At 39.6% G+C, this 15,483-nt stretch overlaps 1 protein-coding gene across 1 annotated transcript; it reads left to right on the top strand.

Moving 5' to 3' along the window:
* The first annotated feature begins 633 nt into the window (after nucleotides 1-633).
* LOC124534910 (general transcription and DNA repair factor IIH helicase subunit XPD) lies at nucleotides 634-14,335 on the top strand. Its single transcript, XM_047110954.1, has 17 exons — nucleotides 634-719; nucleotides 798-897; nucleotides 1,349-1,446; nucleotides 1,870-2,026; nucleotides 2,587-2,689; nucleotides 3,059-3,189; nucleotides 3,606-3,826; nucleotides 5,506-5,639; nucleotides 9,436-9,790; nucleotides 9,947-10,014; nucleotides 10,198-10,301; nucleotides 10,619-10,717; nucleotides 11,588-11,675; nucleotides 12,053-12,144; nucleotides 12,224-12,471; nucleotides 13,378-13,516; nucleotides 14,091-14,335. The coding sequence occupies exons 1-17, from the start codon at nucleotides 715-717 to the stop codon at nucleotides 14,226-14,228; spliced, it is 2,280 nt and encodes a 759-aa protein (XP_046966910.1). The 5' UTR covers nucleotides 634-714; the 3' UTR covers nucleotides 14,229-14,335.
* The last annotated feature ends 1,148 nt before the right edge of the window (nucleotides 14,336-15,483 follow it).

Below are 15,483 nucleotides of genomic sequence, written 5' to 3'. Positions count from 1 at the left end.
CCTGGGTCCTCTTTCAACATCCAGTTGGGTCCAACCCTATCCTCTTATACAAGTCATCGCGTTATAGCTTCGTTCTCCAGCGAGTTGCAGACATACCACATTGTACATTTAGTTTTGAAATTTATATTGACAACTCCGGTAATTTAAGGTCTGGTTTTATAAAAGAAGTAGAATGTTAGGAAAATAACAGTCACTAAAACTTAGTAAAAAGATTTATATCAGAAATTCATTGTCTTTGATTAGTAAGAAGTAAATAATTTACGTAGTAGTAGTTATCTTATTGATCCTTGTTCAACGTTTTTATTATAATTATAACACGTTCATTTGAATTAAGAAATGAAATATTAAAAATCTTAAGCTTTGTAGCGTTTAGTTTATGCAAAAATGAAACTTATTTTAACAAAAACTAATCAAATATATAAAGGGTCTTTTACTTCTACACGTAGTGATTGCATACTTTTTGATTTGTTAGACTAACGGTAATGAATACAGGCACATTTTTTTTTTGGAATTCGTTCTGTTTTAAATTATTTTTTCATTTGTACTACTTCACTTTCTGTGTTAAAGCAATTTTGAAAGCATGACACTTTGAAGTTTGAAATTTGAATTGAATTTGAACTTGTCATGTGTCACACAAGTTGCGGCTAAACAAAACTTTCAGTGATAAATAAATATTAGTATAGACGTTATTTTAATTTAACATATCGAAATAAAATGAAGTGCGTATGACGCTATGGTGTGACTTAATATACTTTACTAAATGTTATTTATAAAGCGTAAATGAAATTTTGTTTTAGGTTGACTGTTGACGGGCTACTTGTTTATTTCCCTTACGACTATATTTATCCTGAACAATATGCATATATGCTGGAATTGAAAAGGACTCTTGATGCTAAGGTATGTCATTTTAAATTATTTTAACGAAAATATATTTTTAAGGTTATTTACAAGATAACCATAAGCAAAAAATAATACTTAACCAAAAAGGGTTTAATTGACAAAACAAACAAGACTGGTGATATAAATTTCATTTAATGCTACACAAGATTAAATTATAAAATAATACTCTATAATATTTTATAAAAAAATATGTAGATTTTTCTAAAATATTTAGCAGCATATTTACTTCAGATTTCCATAGCACAAGTGCTTCAGCTACTTACATTGGGATCAGAGTAATGTATGTGATGTTGTCTCATATAATAGTTGTATATATATAATAGTTGTATATATATAATAGTTGTATATATGTATAGATTATTTAAAATTTCATTGTGTACATCACAATGAATACCAAAGACAGTTCTTTACAATTTAAACTACAGTAGTGTTTTGAAATTTATTTCAGGGACATGGATTACTGGAGATGCCTTCAGGAACTGGAAAAACTATCTCACTTTTATCACTAATTGTTGCTTATATGATACACAATCCACATCATGTCAGGTTAGTTCAATATAATAAAATAATTCATTTTCATCTTTTTTCCAAGAATTACATTTTGAAATAAAGTAAAATACAGGTACTTTTTTATATTAAACACATAACAACCATCTCCTTACACAAGAATAAAACAATTAGCAAAAATGAATTAATATATGTAATAACTTATTTCAATGATATAACTATTGGTCTAGATAATAATGTCCTAGATACAATAGTACCAACTTCAAATCTTGGGTCAGGCTAGTAAATATTTCTCTGTTAAATAATTCTCAATATCACCCCTAAAATTAGGAAGTAAATCTGTTACATTTTCTAAATGTTTACATATTATCATAGTAAATCTTTTAGAAAAAAAATACAATTATCTACACAGTGTTGTTTATGTCAATAACATCATAATATATGTGTAACTTGTGCTTTCAGGAAGCTAATCTATTGCTCTCGTACAGTCCCTGAAATTGAAAAAGTTTTAGAGGAATTAAAAAATCTCATAAAATACTATGAAAAATGTCAAGGAGAGACACCCAATATCACTGGTCTTGTTTTGAGTTCAAGAAAAAATCTCTGCATACATCCAGATGTAAGTATAACAACTCAACTATATAATTCAATAGATTAATTGCATTCCCAGTAATGGATTACTATTGTTTATTTTAGGAAATGCATAAAATCAAATATTTCACCTGAAAATATCTTGTACTTGCCATTTGGCTCTAGCCATTTACATATTTATGACATTTCATATGTATATCTTAAAAATATATCTCCAGCCTAGTTTAAAAGCCTAGCTTTGTACTGTAGAGCTTGGTAACCTTAATACAATAAGTTTTGAAGTGTTAATAAATAATAGGATTAATTTTTGTTGTGATTAAGAAATTAAAAAATGAAAAGAAATTCTAATTAGGTAGTAAATAATATTATTTACTTATTACACATATGTAACTGTAAGATTACAAAATTTGTTAGATTACAATCTCACTAGATACATTGTAATCTGTCGAAATACTGTGAACTGTGAAATATGATTGCAATTAAAGACATTATTTTTTGCTATATTGTAATCTATCTAAGTTAATCTAACATACTTTGTAATCTCACAGTGACATATATATGTTTACCAAAGTGTTTTTTCAATCAAAGGTATCTCGGGAGAGAGAGGGAAAATTGGTGGATGGTAAATGTCACTCTCTGACTGCGAGTTATATCCGAGAGAAACATGAGAGGGATGACTCTGTTCCTATTTGTAAGTATATAAAATTTACAAAATCTTTGTTAAATATATAAGTCTTATACTTTGTTAACATTTTTATTAACAAAAGAATAAATAGCATTAAATGCTTAAATATATACAAGTATGAACTAAAACTAGTTACTGTATAAATCTTGACCATGTGGAATATAGGTAAGAATGCTAGCAGCATAAATAAAATTATAAGTTTGCATTTGAATACAGCAAATTTTTTAATTTGTCCGAAAATGATAAATCCATGAAATTTAACAAGAGATTCCCATCACTGTGAGCTTATTCTCTACACACCACAAAGAGATAACCTAACTTTTGGCTGAAGTAAAAATAATACATAATATATGTATATGTAAATAAAACCCACAGGTCAGTTCTATGAAGGGTTCAACCGAGAAGGCAAGGAGTCAATGTTGCCCTACGGTGTGTACACAATGGATGACCTTAAGCAGTATGGGGCAGATAGAAATTGGTGTCCATATTTCCTTTCCAGATTTGCTGTGAGTATTTATCATAAACTTTTCTCAATTAATGTGTAGTATGTAAATATTTGTAGTATATTGTAATTTATTATTAAAGGTATTCATTAGAGATGTGTCTATTACCGAATAGTACGCCGTCCAATAGGCCAAATTGATCAAAGTTGATTTTTGCTTAAAGTAAATTTTGCCTGTAAATTTCCATGGTGGAATGCACATGTCTGCCACATGTGCATTCCACCAAACAATTTAATTGAAATTGAACACATGCAGGTTTCAGGTTTTATACCACAGCCGAGCACGAGATGAATTATAAACACATATATATAGTGGTGCATGCCTAGGTTTGCACCCGAAATCATCGGTTAAGATGCACGTGTAACCACGTGTAACCACGTGTAACATTTATTTCATACATTTTTTTGTATTTTCCACAGATAATACACGCCGAAATTGTAGTATATTCATACCACTACCTCCTAGATCCGAAAATAGCAGAAGTAGTGTCAAAGGAATTGAATAAGGAAGCAGTGGTGGTGTTCGACGAGGCTCACAACATAGACAACGTGTGCATAGACTCGCTCAGCGTGAAGATCACGCGGCGGACCATAGACAAGAGCACGCAAGCGCTGCAGACGCTGGAAAAGGCTGTGGCTGAGTATGTGGTTTTTTCGCTTATTTTGTAATAATCATCTCACACACTATGACAAGACAAGACTAATTGTTACTTCGGGCCAGGGCCGTATTTAGGGGAGGGCAACCGGGGCAACTGCCCTGGGGCCTCCACATGAGAGGGGGCCACAGTTTTCAGCAAGTTAACAAATACTGAGATATAGTCAAATTATAATAATGTTACCATTTAATATTTTAAAAGTTACCGATACAAATACGAAACAATTCATAGCTTACTGATTGAAATAAAAAAAAAACTAATTAATTCATAATAATATAGTTATTAGGGTATTCACGCTTCTGTTTGTCTAGGGCCCTTTCTGCTTTGTGGCCCCGGGGACTCCACACCTTTAAATCCGACTCTCCTTGGGGCAGTGACGGATTTACAAATCTGCCACTAGTAGGCTATTAATAAATAAAAGTAGGCTATACTTGGTGGTAGGGCTTTGTGCAAGCCCGTCTGGGTAGGTACCACCCACTCATCAGTTATTCTACTGCCAAATAACAGTACTCAGTATTGTTGTGTTCCGGTTTGAAGGGTGAGTGAGCCAGTGTAACTACAGGCACAAGGGACATAACATCTTAGTTCCCAAGGTTGGTGGCGCATTGACGATGTAAGGTAATATATCTTACAGCGTCATTGTCTATGGGTCCACATAACAATACCATAAAAAAAAAAAATTGCCGCCCCTACTTATTTTTTTACAGTGATATTTCTGTCAGTTACTAGATTATTTTTCCAACCCACTATGTAGTGACGAGTATACGGATTACGGCCGTAATGTGTATACATACATATAATTATAAGTTTTTATTTTTTAATTTCTATAAGATAACAAATTCGGGCTAAATTTACCGCCCCTCTAAATCTGCCGCCTAGCCTACTTAGCCTATTGGTAAGTCCGCCAATAACTACGGGCAACACTCAACGATTGTACGTGAATAATTTAGCGTGGAGGGGTGACTTTATGAGGGAAAAGATCTGTTACAAGTACAGTAGGAATGATATTTAAAGTAACAGTTAAGTTTATATCTTAAGAGATCTGTAATAATCATACAATCAAAGTCTGTATATTTAAAACATCCATTTTGCCTAAAGTATGGAGCATGAACAACAAATATATGAGTTTATTAAAATCTTGACGGTTACTATGCTGACTGTACCAATAGGTGTCTATAATGAGTCTTCGGCCTGCGGTAAAGTAAAACTCATGTGAAAGTCCACAGACTTTGAGAAGAAGAAGTTCTGCTACATGAATGTCCAATAAGTTGCGATACAAGTTATTTATTTTCATAAATGGACAAGGAACTGTTTTATGTGCTGTAATTCTAAGGACCTTAATTTAAGTCCCTTAGAATTAAAAAAATATTTAGTTCTTTGAACAGAGATGGCCAATCACTGCCGTATTTTTGACGATCTCTATAGTCGAGTAGTGTGAATCAAGTCGATGTAGAAAAAATCATTAGTTTTCTATGTTGTTTGGTCTGGGTCTGTGGTACCGTCGTTACTTCTGATTATGCATATCACAAGTGCTTAGCTTACATTGGGGTCAGAGTAATGTATGTGATGTTGTCTCATATTTATTTATATCACAAGTGCTTAGCTACTTCAATTGGGGTCAGGGTAATGTGTGTGGTCTAATGTTTATTTGAAATGTAACCCAGACTGAAGCAAGAGGACGCGTCCCGTCTGGCGGCGGAGTACGAGCAAATGGTAGAGGGGCTGCGGGACGCCGCCGCCGCGCGTGACACCGACCTCATCCTCGCCAACCCCATCCTGCCCGACGAGGTGCTCAACGGTCGGTGCACACATATAGTACGACACAAATTAGATGTAGCATCGGAAAATGCAATGGAATGAAAATAAAACCGATTACTGCCGATTTACACAACCAATAGAAATAGCTCCCTATCGCGCAATTCGACGCTATTCGTCGCTATAGATTCACACGTCAGAGAAAACAAGTGTATGTAAATCGACGCGTCGATTTGACGAATATATTAGGTCATGTGATATTACAAGTTATTACGTTTGTGCAAAGATCATATTCGCGTGAGAAATAAATATTGATAATTTGGTATAGCGTACTTAATTCGGATGTGATCGGTTTTACGAATTTTGCCGATGCGACATCTAAGTTGTGTCGTACTATACCCTATTCTTCCATACAACAACAGCCTGTAAATTCCCACTGCTGGGCTAAAGGCCTCCTCTCCCTTTGAGGAGAAGGTTTGGAACATATTCCACCACGCTGTTCCAATGCGGATTGGAATACACGTGTGGCAGAATTTCTATGAAATTTGTCACATGGTTTCCTCACGATGTTTTCCTTCACCGCTGAGCACGAGATGAATTATGAAGACAAATTAAGCACATGAATCAGCGGTGCTTGCCTGGGTTTGAACCCATAATCATTGGTTAAAATGCAAGCGTTCTAATCACTAGAGCTCCAATGCTACGTGCTAATTTCTAGTCAGTCGTTCAAGTATTACGACACCCTCTTCCCCCCAAATAGTGTTACTATTTGGGGGGAAGGGGGTGTCAGATATTTGATACGATACCTTCTAAACATGCTTTTGTCATAATACGACAACAAACAAATGCAATATAATATTATAAGTATAAATGGGTTCAAGTCATAATATATACCCTGGGAGTAAAAATATTATAGCACAGAGTCATCAATGTTTTACAATTTTTATATTAGTACCTGAGATCGCAGTGTAGATTAGAAAATTTCTCATTAAAGTTTATTGATGCTTCATAAATTTCTGGTGAATCCAAAATAGGTACGGATTTAGGTAATATGTCGATAGAATTTAACATCTTTACTTGAAAATAATTTTGGTTACAAAAAGTACTGATTGAAAACAGTTATTTATGTGCATGTTATTCAATCACAAAGTAATGCCCATAGACACTAAATTTAAATATACTGTATTATTAAAATAATACTTTAATTCAAACATAAAAATTAATAACGAATTAACAAGTAATATAATAAAACAAGCTTGTGGTATAACTCAGGTATAGCTTGCGTCATGTAAAGATAACGCTGGTAGTAAATCTGCGCACTAGACTATTTATCGGTCTATTTAGTGGGATGAGGTGCGGGCGGGCGGCCTATTCACGCGCCGTCAGGGTTGCCAATGCCTATTCACCTAATTCCCCAAAAATCTTGGCGAAATTCCCCAAATTGGGGAAAAAAATGTCCCAATTCCCCACAAATTCCCAACACAGAAATAAAGGAAAAAAAACCATGTTATTGTATGTTTGTTTTTCATTTCCTAACAATAAAATCAAATTTTCGAGGTAAATGTCGTCAAATCAGATTAGTCATGGTTACTGATGACTTTTTTTATGTTGAATGTCATGTCACCATGTCAACTAATATGCCAAATAATCGACTACAATATCAATTTTTGTATTAACTAAAATGCGGGTAAACAATCCCCACACCAATCCCCGATCGACTTGCGATTCCCCGCAATTTGGGGAATTCTCGACACATTGACAACGCTGCGTGCCGCTTGCCTGTGCGCTATTGGTTCGACAGTCGACTTTTGCTATCCACGCAGTGTCCACGTTACGTTTGTTCCCAAAATACCATCGTGCACAAAAGTTTTTTATTACGAAATGGTTTTACAGGGAAAAGAGAGAAAAATGTCTTATGACGTATATTGTTTTATGAAGAGAGAGGCTGATAATAATGCAGTCGATAATTAAAAACAATGTATAAGACACCGCAGAAGCAACAAAATGTTCCGAATCTACTGTGAGACGAATTGTAAAAGGTTCAAAAGATTCGGAATTTCTTACTGTCTTCCGAACTCCAGGCAAAAATAAAAGAATGAAACAAAAACTAATTACAGACATTGATAGCTTTGACCAGGGTGTCTTCAAAAGAATTATTCACAATTTCCACGTCACTGAAAGAGAACTGCCTACTTATATAGGGAAGTTGCGAAGGAAATTACAGGATGACCTACATTTTCAAGGATCTGCAGCAAGTCTCAGGCGAATAATAAAAATATTGGGTTTTAAGTGGAAAAAAAAAAACAGAAAACAATAGAAAAATTCTAATTGAGCAGTCACAAATTCGATTTCAGATAATTGAATATCTGAGGTACATAAATAAATATAGAGAGGAAGAAAGAACTATCATTTACACTGATGAAACATATGTCCATAATTCCCATGCGTCTCACCATTCTTCGACAGTGGGTCCTACCAAAGGCTTTAAAAAACCTCTATCTAAAGGTAGCCGCTTGGTCATAGAGCACGCTGGTGGTGAAGGTTTTGTGCCGAACGCTTTGCTCACGTTCAAAACCGGTAGAAAAAGCGGCGACTACCACGACAACATGAATTCGGAGAATTACGAGCGGTGGCTCCGTACTAAGCTGATCACGAATTTACCACCTAATTCAATCGTGGTAGTCGACAATACATCGTACCACAAATAACTCGATGCTGCACCAACGTCCAATACTAAGAAATCGGACATGCAAAGCTGGCTCCGTCAAAAAGGAATTGAATTTCAAGAGTCCTTGCTAAAACCGGTGTTGTATAATTTAATAAAAAAGTACAAAGCAATTTAAGAAGTTTAATATTGATGCCATATTAAATGAAGCAGGCCCTTCTGTACCTCGTTTACCCCCATATCACCCGGACCTAAATCCTATAGAAATGGCCTGGTCCGAAATAAAAGGATATGTTGCCTGCAAAAATATAAGTTGAAACCTTACACAGAAGACTGACCTGATTAATGAAAAAATTCAAACAATGGGTGCAACAGAATGGGGGAAATTATGCACCAAGGTAAAGGAAATAGAGGCCCATTATTGTACAAGCGATCATGTGGTCGACATGATGACAGAAACATTTATTATTCGCGTAGAGGTGCTGATTCTGACTCAAATGACGATGAGAGCTCAGTTGACTACATCGACAATGATGATAATGAAATGGCCGCCTCTAGCGCCAACACCGCGTCCTCATCAGGTTTTCATGGCACCCCCGATGACTTAATGGAAGGAGTTTCAACATTGCTTTAATGTTTTATAATTTGATTAAATATTCTACACTGAATCAAACATGTTTTTATTTATAATTAATGATATTCAGTCTAATATATTTACTGTCGTTGTGCCTATCAATATTCAATTTCCAAGAGCGCGAGCAAGGCTACTTCAAAAATAAACAATGTGCCTAGTACTTCCTTGCTCTAGTATACCTATACGCAAGCACATCCCCTCCGCTTTCTTCCAGCGTTCTTTTTACACGACGCGATCTATACGCTAATGTTTGTGGTAAACGAGTTAAATAAAAAAAGTCAACAAAACAACTCAAACTCAAATTCCTTTATTCAATATAGAAGCATTACACTTACTTATTGATTGTCAAATAAACACTACCACCGGTTCGGAAAAAGGAACACCCTGACCTGAGAAGAACCGGCGAAAGAAACTCAGCGGGTCTTTTTTTTTGTCAAACTAATAAAATACATAGTAGTATATGATTAGAAATAGCCAGGAGGCGATCGTTTCATTCCTAACGTCGATTGCACCCGAGACATCGTTCGCTCTCGCCCGCAGAGGTGGTCCCGGGCAACATCCGCAACGCGGAGCACTTCCTGGGCTTCCTGAAGCGCTTCATCGAGTACCTGAAGATGCGCCTGCGCACGCAGCACGTGGTGCAGGAGTCGCCGGCGGGGCTGCTCAAGGACCTGTCGGCGCGCGTGTGCCTGGAGCGCAAGCCGCTGCGCTTCTGCGCCGCGCGGCTGGCGGCGCTGCTGCGCACGCTGCAGGTGGCCGACCCCGCCGCCTTCGGCGCGCTCACGCTCGTGGCGCACCTGGCCACGCTGGCCGCCACCTACACGCGCGGCTTCGTCATCATCGTCGAGCCCTACGACGACCGCCACACGCTCGCCAACCCCGTGCTGCACTTCTCGTTAGTACCGACCCCCCCCCCCCCCCCGCACTCCCTCACTCACTCCCTCACTCGCGCGCCGCCTCCCCGCTCACTCCCTCACTCACTCGCCCGCCGCCTCCCCGCTCACTCCCTCACTCACTCACTCACTCCGCTCACGCGTGCGTCACGTTTCAGGTGCATGGACTCGTCGATAGCGATGAGGCCCGTGTTCGCGAGGTTCCAGTCCGTCATCATCACTTCGGGTGACTATTTCGATTACACGAGCAAACCATATACATTTTTATCTATACAGAATGCGAACATAAAGATCTTGGCAGTACCATTATGAACAGCTTTCGCACTACATTGTGTTCTTGTTGCAAATGGTTTCTATTTATTGATACCAATAAAGTAACAAGTGATAATAGTTACTCAACATAATTAAGGTACGCTGTCTCCGCTGGACATGTACCCCAAGATCCTGGACTTCAACCCGGTCATCATGAGCTCCTTCACTATGACCTTGGCCCGGCCGTGCATACTACCTATGGTCAGTATACATTAATTTACAATAACAATGGTAATTAATATTTTTAATCAAAGATGAGGAAATTTAAAAATTGAGTTTTTGTCTTCATATCGGGCAACATTTCCAACGAGAATAAAAAATATGCAATACGTGCTCTAAGGAATAAAGGATAACAGTAACATTATGTCTCAGGAAATGTCCCGCGATTGGAAAAATATATATTTGCCTATTACTAGACATCTACTCGTTAAAAGTTTAAATAAAAACACAAACATTCAAATGTATAACACACCTTCGCGCTGTCGGTAAGATATTTGTACATTGGTGTAATTTTACAGATAGTGTCGAAAGGCAGCGATCAGGTGGCCATATCGTCTAAATACGAGTCGCGAGAGGACGTGGCCGTTATAAGGAACTACGGGCAGCTGCTGGTCGAAGTACGATCTATTATATATATTTATAGTTGTTATTTACAAATGTTATAGTTCTCTATGTTAAACTCTGTTTGTTTGTCGCTCTTTCACGACGAAACAGCTGAACCGAATTTAATGAAATTTGGTATGAAGCAAACTTCGACTCCAAGGAAGGACATAGGCTACTTTTAAGCCTGACACATAACAGTCAACCACACTAAAACGCGAGCGAAGACGTGAGAGCCAATTAGTATTATATAAGATTAATAATTAATTATATAAAGCTTTATTAAAACTATAGCAGCCCTGCCTTGATGATGATTTCGGGTTTTAGCTCAAGCAAGCATCTTAATGCTTAATTTGTCTTTATAATTCATCTCGTGCTCGGCGGTGAAGGAAAACATCCTGCATTAGTCTAATCTCTAAAAAATGAGCCAAAATCCTTTTTTTCCTAATACATGACAGCCAACGCGAGTGAAGCCGGGAACGACAAGCGGTTTGTTTATAAAATTGTTAGTTACTCTTGTAGGCAAACGCCATAATGTACTAAATTATTTAAAAATATATACATTGTGTGTGTGTAGAATCGTTAAAGAGCGTTTGTGTCCTAAGGAATTTAAAGCACTAATGATTTTCTAGTTGACTGCACACCTTGGGAATGAGATGATCGCCTCCAGGCTGTTTCAAATAACAGAAATATGTTTATTGTTGTAAATTATAAATTGACATTATAAAAAAAAATATATATATCCCGCTGAGTTTCTTTCGCCGGTTCTTCTCAGGTCTGAGGTGTTATATTCCGAACCCGTGGTAGATTATCGACAATCAATAAGAAAGTGTAAACACTTTTATTTTGAATAAAGGTTTTTGACTTTGACTTTGTCCTCCTTGCAGATAGCGTCGTGTGTGCCGGACGGCGTGGTCTGCTTCTTCACGTCCTACATGTATCTGGAGAGTGTAGTGGGGGCGTGGTACGACCAGGGTGAGTACAGCCTCCGTACTCCGATACGATAGTATCCATAATAACGCATAGGAAACGGGACGTAGCCTATTAGTTCTCACTGTTAAATATAGACTTAAGAAGCGTTAGAGAGGACAACAAGAAAATAGTCTGTTATCTTTTGCAAAAAGAGTCTCAATGACAAATGTTTTTGTTTATTATGCTAGTAGTCCTGCAAAGTAACTGGTGTTTTTTAAATAAAACTGTACGGATAAATTTGTTGTTATATTGTCGTGATTACAATAACATAACAACAAATATAATTATATTTGTGGAGTGATGTATTACGAATAGTGAAAACTGTATCATTTTATATACATGTGTGTTAAATTAATTACAACACGTTATTATCGTTTCAGGAGTGGTGGCGAGTCTGCAGCGACACAAGTTGCTGTTCATAGAGACGCAAGACTCGGCTGAGACGAGTTTCGCGTTGATCAACTACATCAAGGTAGGTGGCGCTCCCCGCCGCCCGAGGGCGGCCCGGGGCGGCGCGGGGCGCAGCCCTAGCTGAGAGCGGCGTGTTGCAGGCGTGCGAGTCGGGGCGCGGCGGCGTGCTGCTGTCGGTGGCGCGCGGCAAGGTGTCGGAGGGCGTGGACTTCGACCACCACCTCGGCCGCGCCGTGCTCATGTTCGGCATCCCGTACGTGTTCACGCAGAGCCGCATCCTCAAGGCGCGCCTCGACTACCTGCGCGACCAGTTCCAGATACGCGAGAACGACTTCCTAACATTCGACGCCATGCGCCACGCCGCGCAGTGCGTGGGACGTGTGCTGCGGTGAGTGACCCCCCCCACACCCCACACCCCTCCCCCCGGGCCACTTGCACTGGCGACCGCCCTACAGCAGCGTACTTGATGGCGCCACGCCGCGCAGTGCGTGGGCCGCGTGCTGCGGTGAGTGACCCCCCCCACACCCCACACCCCTCCCCCCGGGCCACTTGCACTGGCGACCGCCCTACAGCAGCGTACTTGATGGCGCCACGCCGCGCAGTGCGTGGGCCGCGTGCTGCGGTGAGTGACCCCCCCCACACCCCACACCCCTCCCCCCGGGCCACTTGCACTGGCGACCGCCCTACAGCAGCGTACTTGATGGCGCCACGCCGCGCAGTGCGTGGGCCGCGTGCTGCGGTGAGTGACCCCCCCCACACCCCCCCCCCCTCCCCCCGGGCCACTTGCACTGGCGACCGCCCTACAGCAGCGTACTTGATGGCGCCACGCCGCGCAGTGCGTGGGCCGCGTGCTGCGGTGAGTGACCCCCCCCACACCCCACACCCCTCCCCCCGGGCCACTTGCACTGGCGACCGCCCTACAGCAGCGTACTTGATGGCGCCACGCCGCGCAGTGCGTGGGCCGCGTGCTGCGGTGAGTGACCCCCCCCACACCCCACACCCCTCCCCCCGGGCCACTTGCACTGGCGACCGCCCTACAGCAGCGTACTTGATGGCGCCACGCCGCGCAGTGCGTGGGCCGCGTGCTGCGGTGAGTGACCCCCCCCACACCCCACACCCCTCCCCCCGGGCCACTTGCACTGGCGACCGCCCTACAGCAGCGTACTTGATGGCGCCACGCCGCGCAGTGCGTGGGCCGCGTGCTGCGGTGAGTGACCCACCACCCCACACCCCACACAGCCCTCCCCCGGGCCGCTTGCACTGGCGACCGCCCTACAGCTTGTCGTGTCCGCAGGGGGAAGACCGACTACGGTATAATGATATTCGCGGACAAGCGCTTCAGCCGCGCCGACAAGCGCAGCAAGCTGCCGCGCTGGATACAGGAGCATCTGCGGGACTCGCTCTGCAACCTCAGCACCGAGGAGGCCGTACAGGTACCACGCCCACGTATACACGCACACAAACGCACAACAAGTAACTGCACTTTCAAATGAAAAATAAACAAACCTTAAAGTAATTGACAGTTAGCCAATGATATTCTAATAAACAGATATGTTATACCCATACTAAACAACAGAAAAAGTGTGCCGCGCCGGGGACCGTTTATTCTACATTTCGTTACAAGTAAAAAGGATAGCTTGATAAAAACAATAAGTAAAAGGGATAACTAGATGTTTTAATTGCGCAAAACGTATTACTACGTAATTATGATGTAGTATCACGTATACGTAAAACGACTAAAGGCAAACCTCCCAATTAGGACGTTTTCTAGTCTTCACTTTTTGTGCGTTAATGACATATCTGTTTACTAGAACATCTGCCGACTATCTGCAAACATTGCAGCTAACCACTCATTCGTTTTAAAATGCCAATGCAACATTTTCAAAAGCCATTATTATTAACATTTCTCGTCATTAGAAAGTAAAGTAACTACAAGTACAAACATATCATTTTGATAAACTTATCAAAAACCTTTTAAATTAATCTCTCACGACTCTTCGTCCACAGATAAGCAAGCGCTGGCTTCGGCAGATGGCGCAGCCTTTCACTCGCGAAGACCAGCTCGGAGTGTCGCTGCTCACGCTGCAGCAGCTGCAGTCGCAGGAGCAACAGGACAAAATCGAGAAACAAGTCATCCAGAAGTGAGCTGCTGACGAGTCAACAAAACATTGGAAGGGAAAGCGATTGAGTATTACTTTACTTGGTGGTAGGGCTTTGTGCAAGCCCGTCTGGGTAGGTACCACCCACTCATCAGTTATTCTACCGCCAAACAACAGTACTCGGTATTGTTGTGTTCCGGTCTGAAGGGTGAGTGAGCCAGTGTAACTACAGGCAAAAGGGACATAACATCTTAGTTCCCAAGGTTGGTGGCACATTGACAATGTAAGGAATAGTTAATAATTCTTACAGCGTTAATGTCTATGGGCGATGGTGACCACTTACCATCAGGTGGCCCATATGCTCGTCCGCCAACCTATACCATAAAAAAAAAAATTACAAAGTTTACCTTTTGTGCTGTACATAGAGGTAGATGATGAGAAAAGATAGATTTAAGCGTGGTACTAATGAATATTAAAAGAACAATTTAAGATAATTTTTGAATTTGAAACATAAATTACACCTAGTCTTCAAAGAAACTGATATTCATGACACATACATTTTTATAACGCAGATGTGTTGACCCATTCAACACATATCATTAAAAGAAACAGCGGGACTGATCTATACTGTTACAAATGACTTGTTATATATTAATGAAGTTTGTAAATAATACATAGAAATAGAACCAAATGTCCAACAATGATAAGATACGAAAAATAAAATGCATTTTGTAATTAAAGATTTTTTTTATTTTTCATCCACACTGTTTTTAAAATCGGACAACGTTTAACATTTAGTTACAGATAAATTCTGAGTCCCAGTTATTTTGTCTTGGCTTATAGAAAATGTTAAGAAGCACACACCATAACAATTAATAGCACTAATGCTAATCTATCATTGGTCAACTCGTAAACGAAGTACACAAACATAAGTTATTTTAAGCTGGACAGTTAATATTAATCCTAACTGAATGAGCAAAGTTTCGTTATATTATATTTAATACAGAATCAATCTAACATTTTTGTTAAAAGCTGTGAATCAAATTAACGAATGAGTCTTTACTTGAGTATCAGAATTGCACTAAAATATTTTTTTATTAATAATCTATGTTTAATAATTTTCTTTATTTAATAAAAAATAGGGTGATCATTAAGTACAGTTGCATTAAAACGTTAAATGCTAAAGTTAATATCGATTAAGCTTTACTCGGAAACTCTACCTTGGACCAAATACCGCAGACTAAAACATTTTCAAATTTGATACAAAACAAAGTCTCTCAAAATTAATGAATTAATTAGAA

This window comes from Vanessa cardui, chromosome 13 (genome assembly GCF_905220365.1).
Source record: "Vanessa cardui chromosome 13, ilVanCard2.1, whole genome shotgun sequence".
Lineage (NCBI taxonomy): Eukaryota > Metazoa > Arthropoda > Insecta > Lepidoptera > Nymphalidae > Vanessa > Vanessa cardui.
This window is presented reverse-complemented; position numbering and strand designations above follow the sequence as displayed.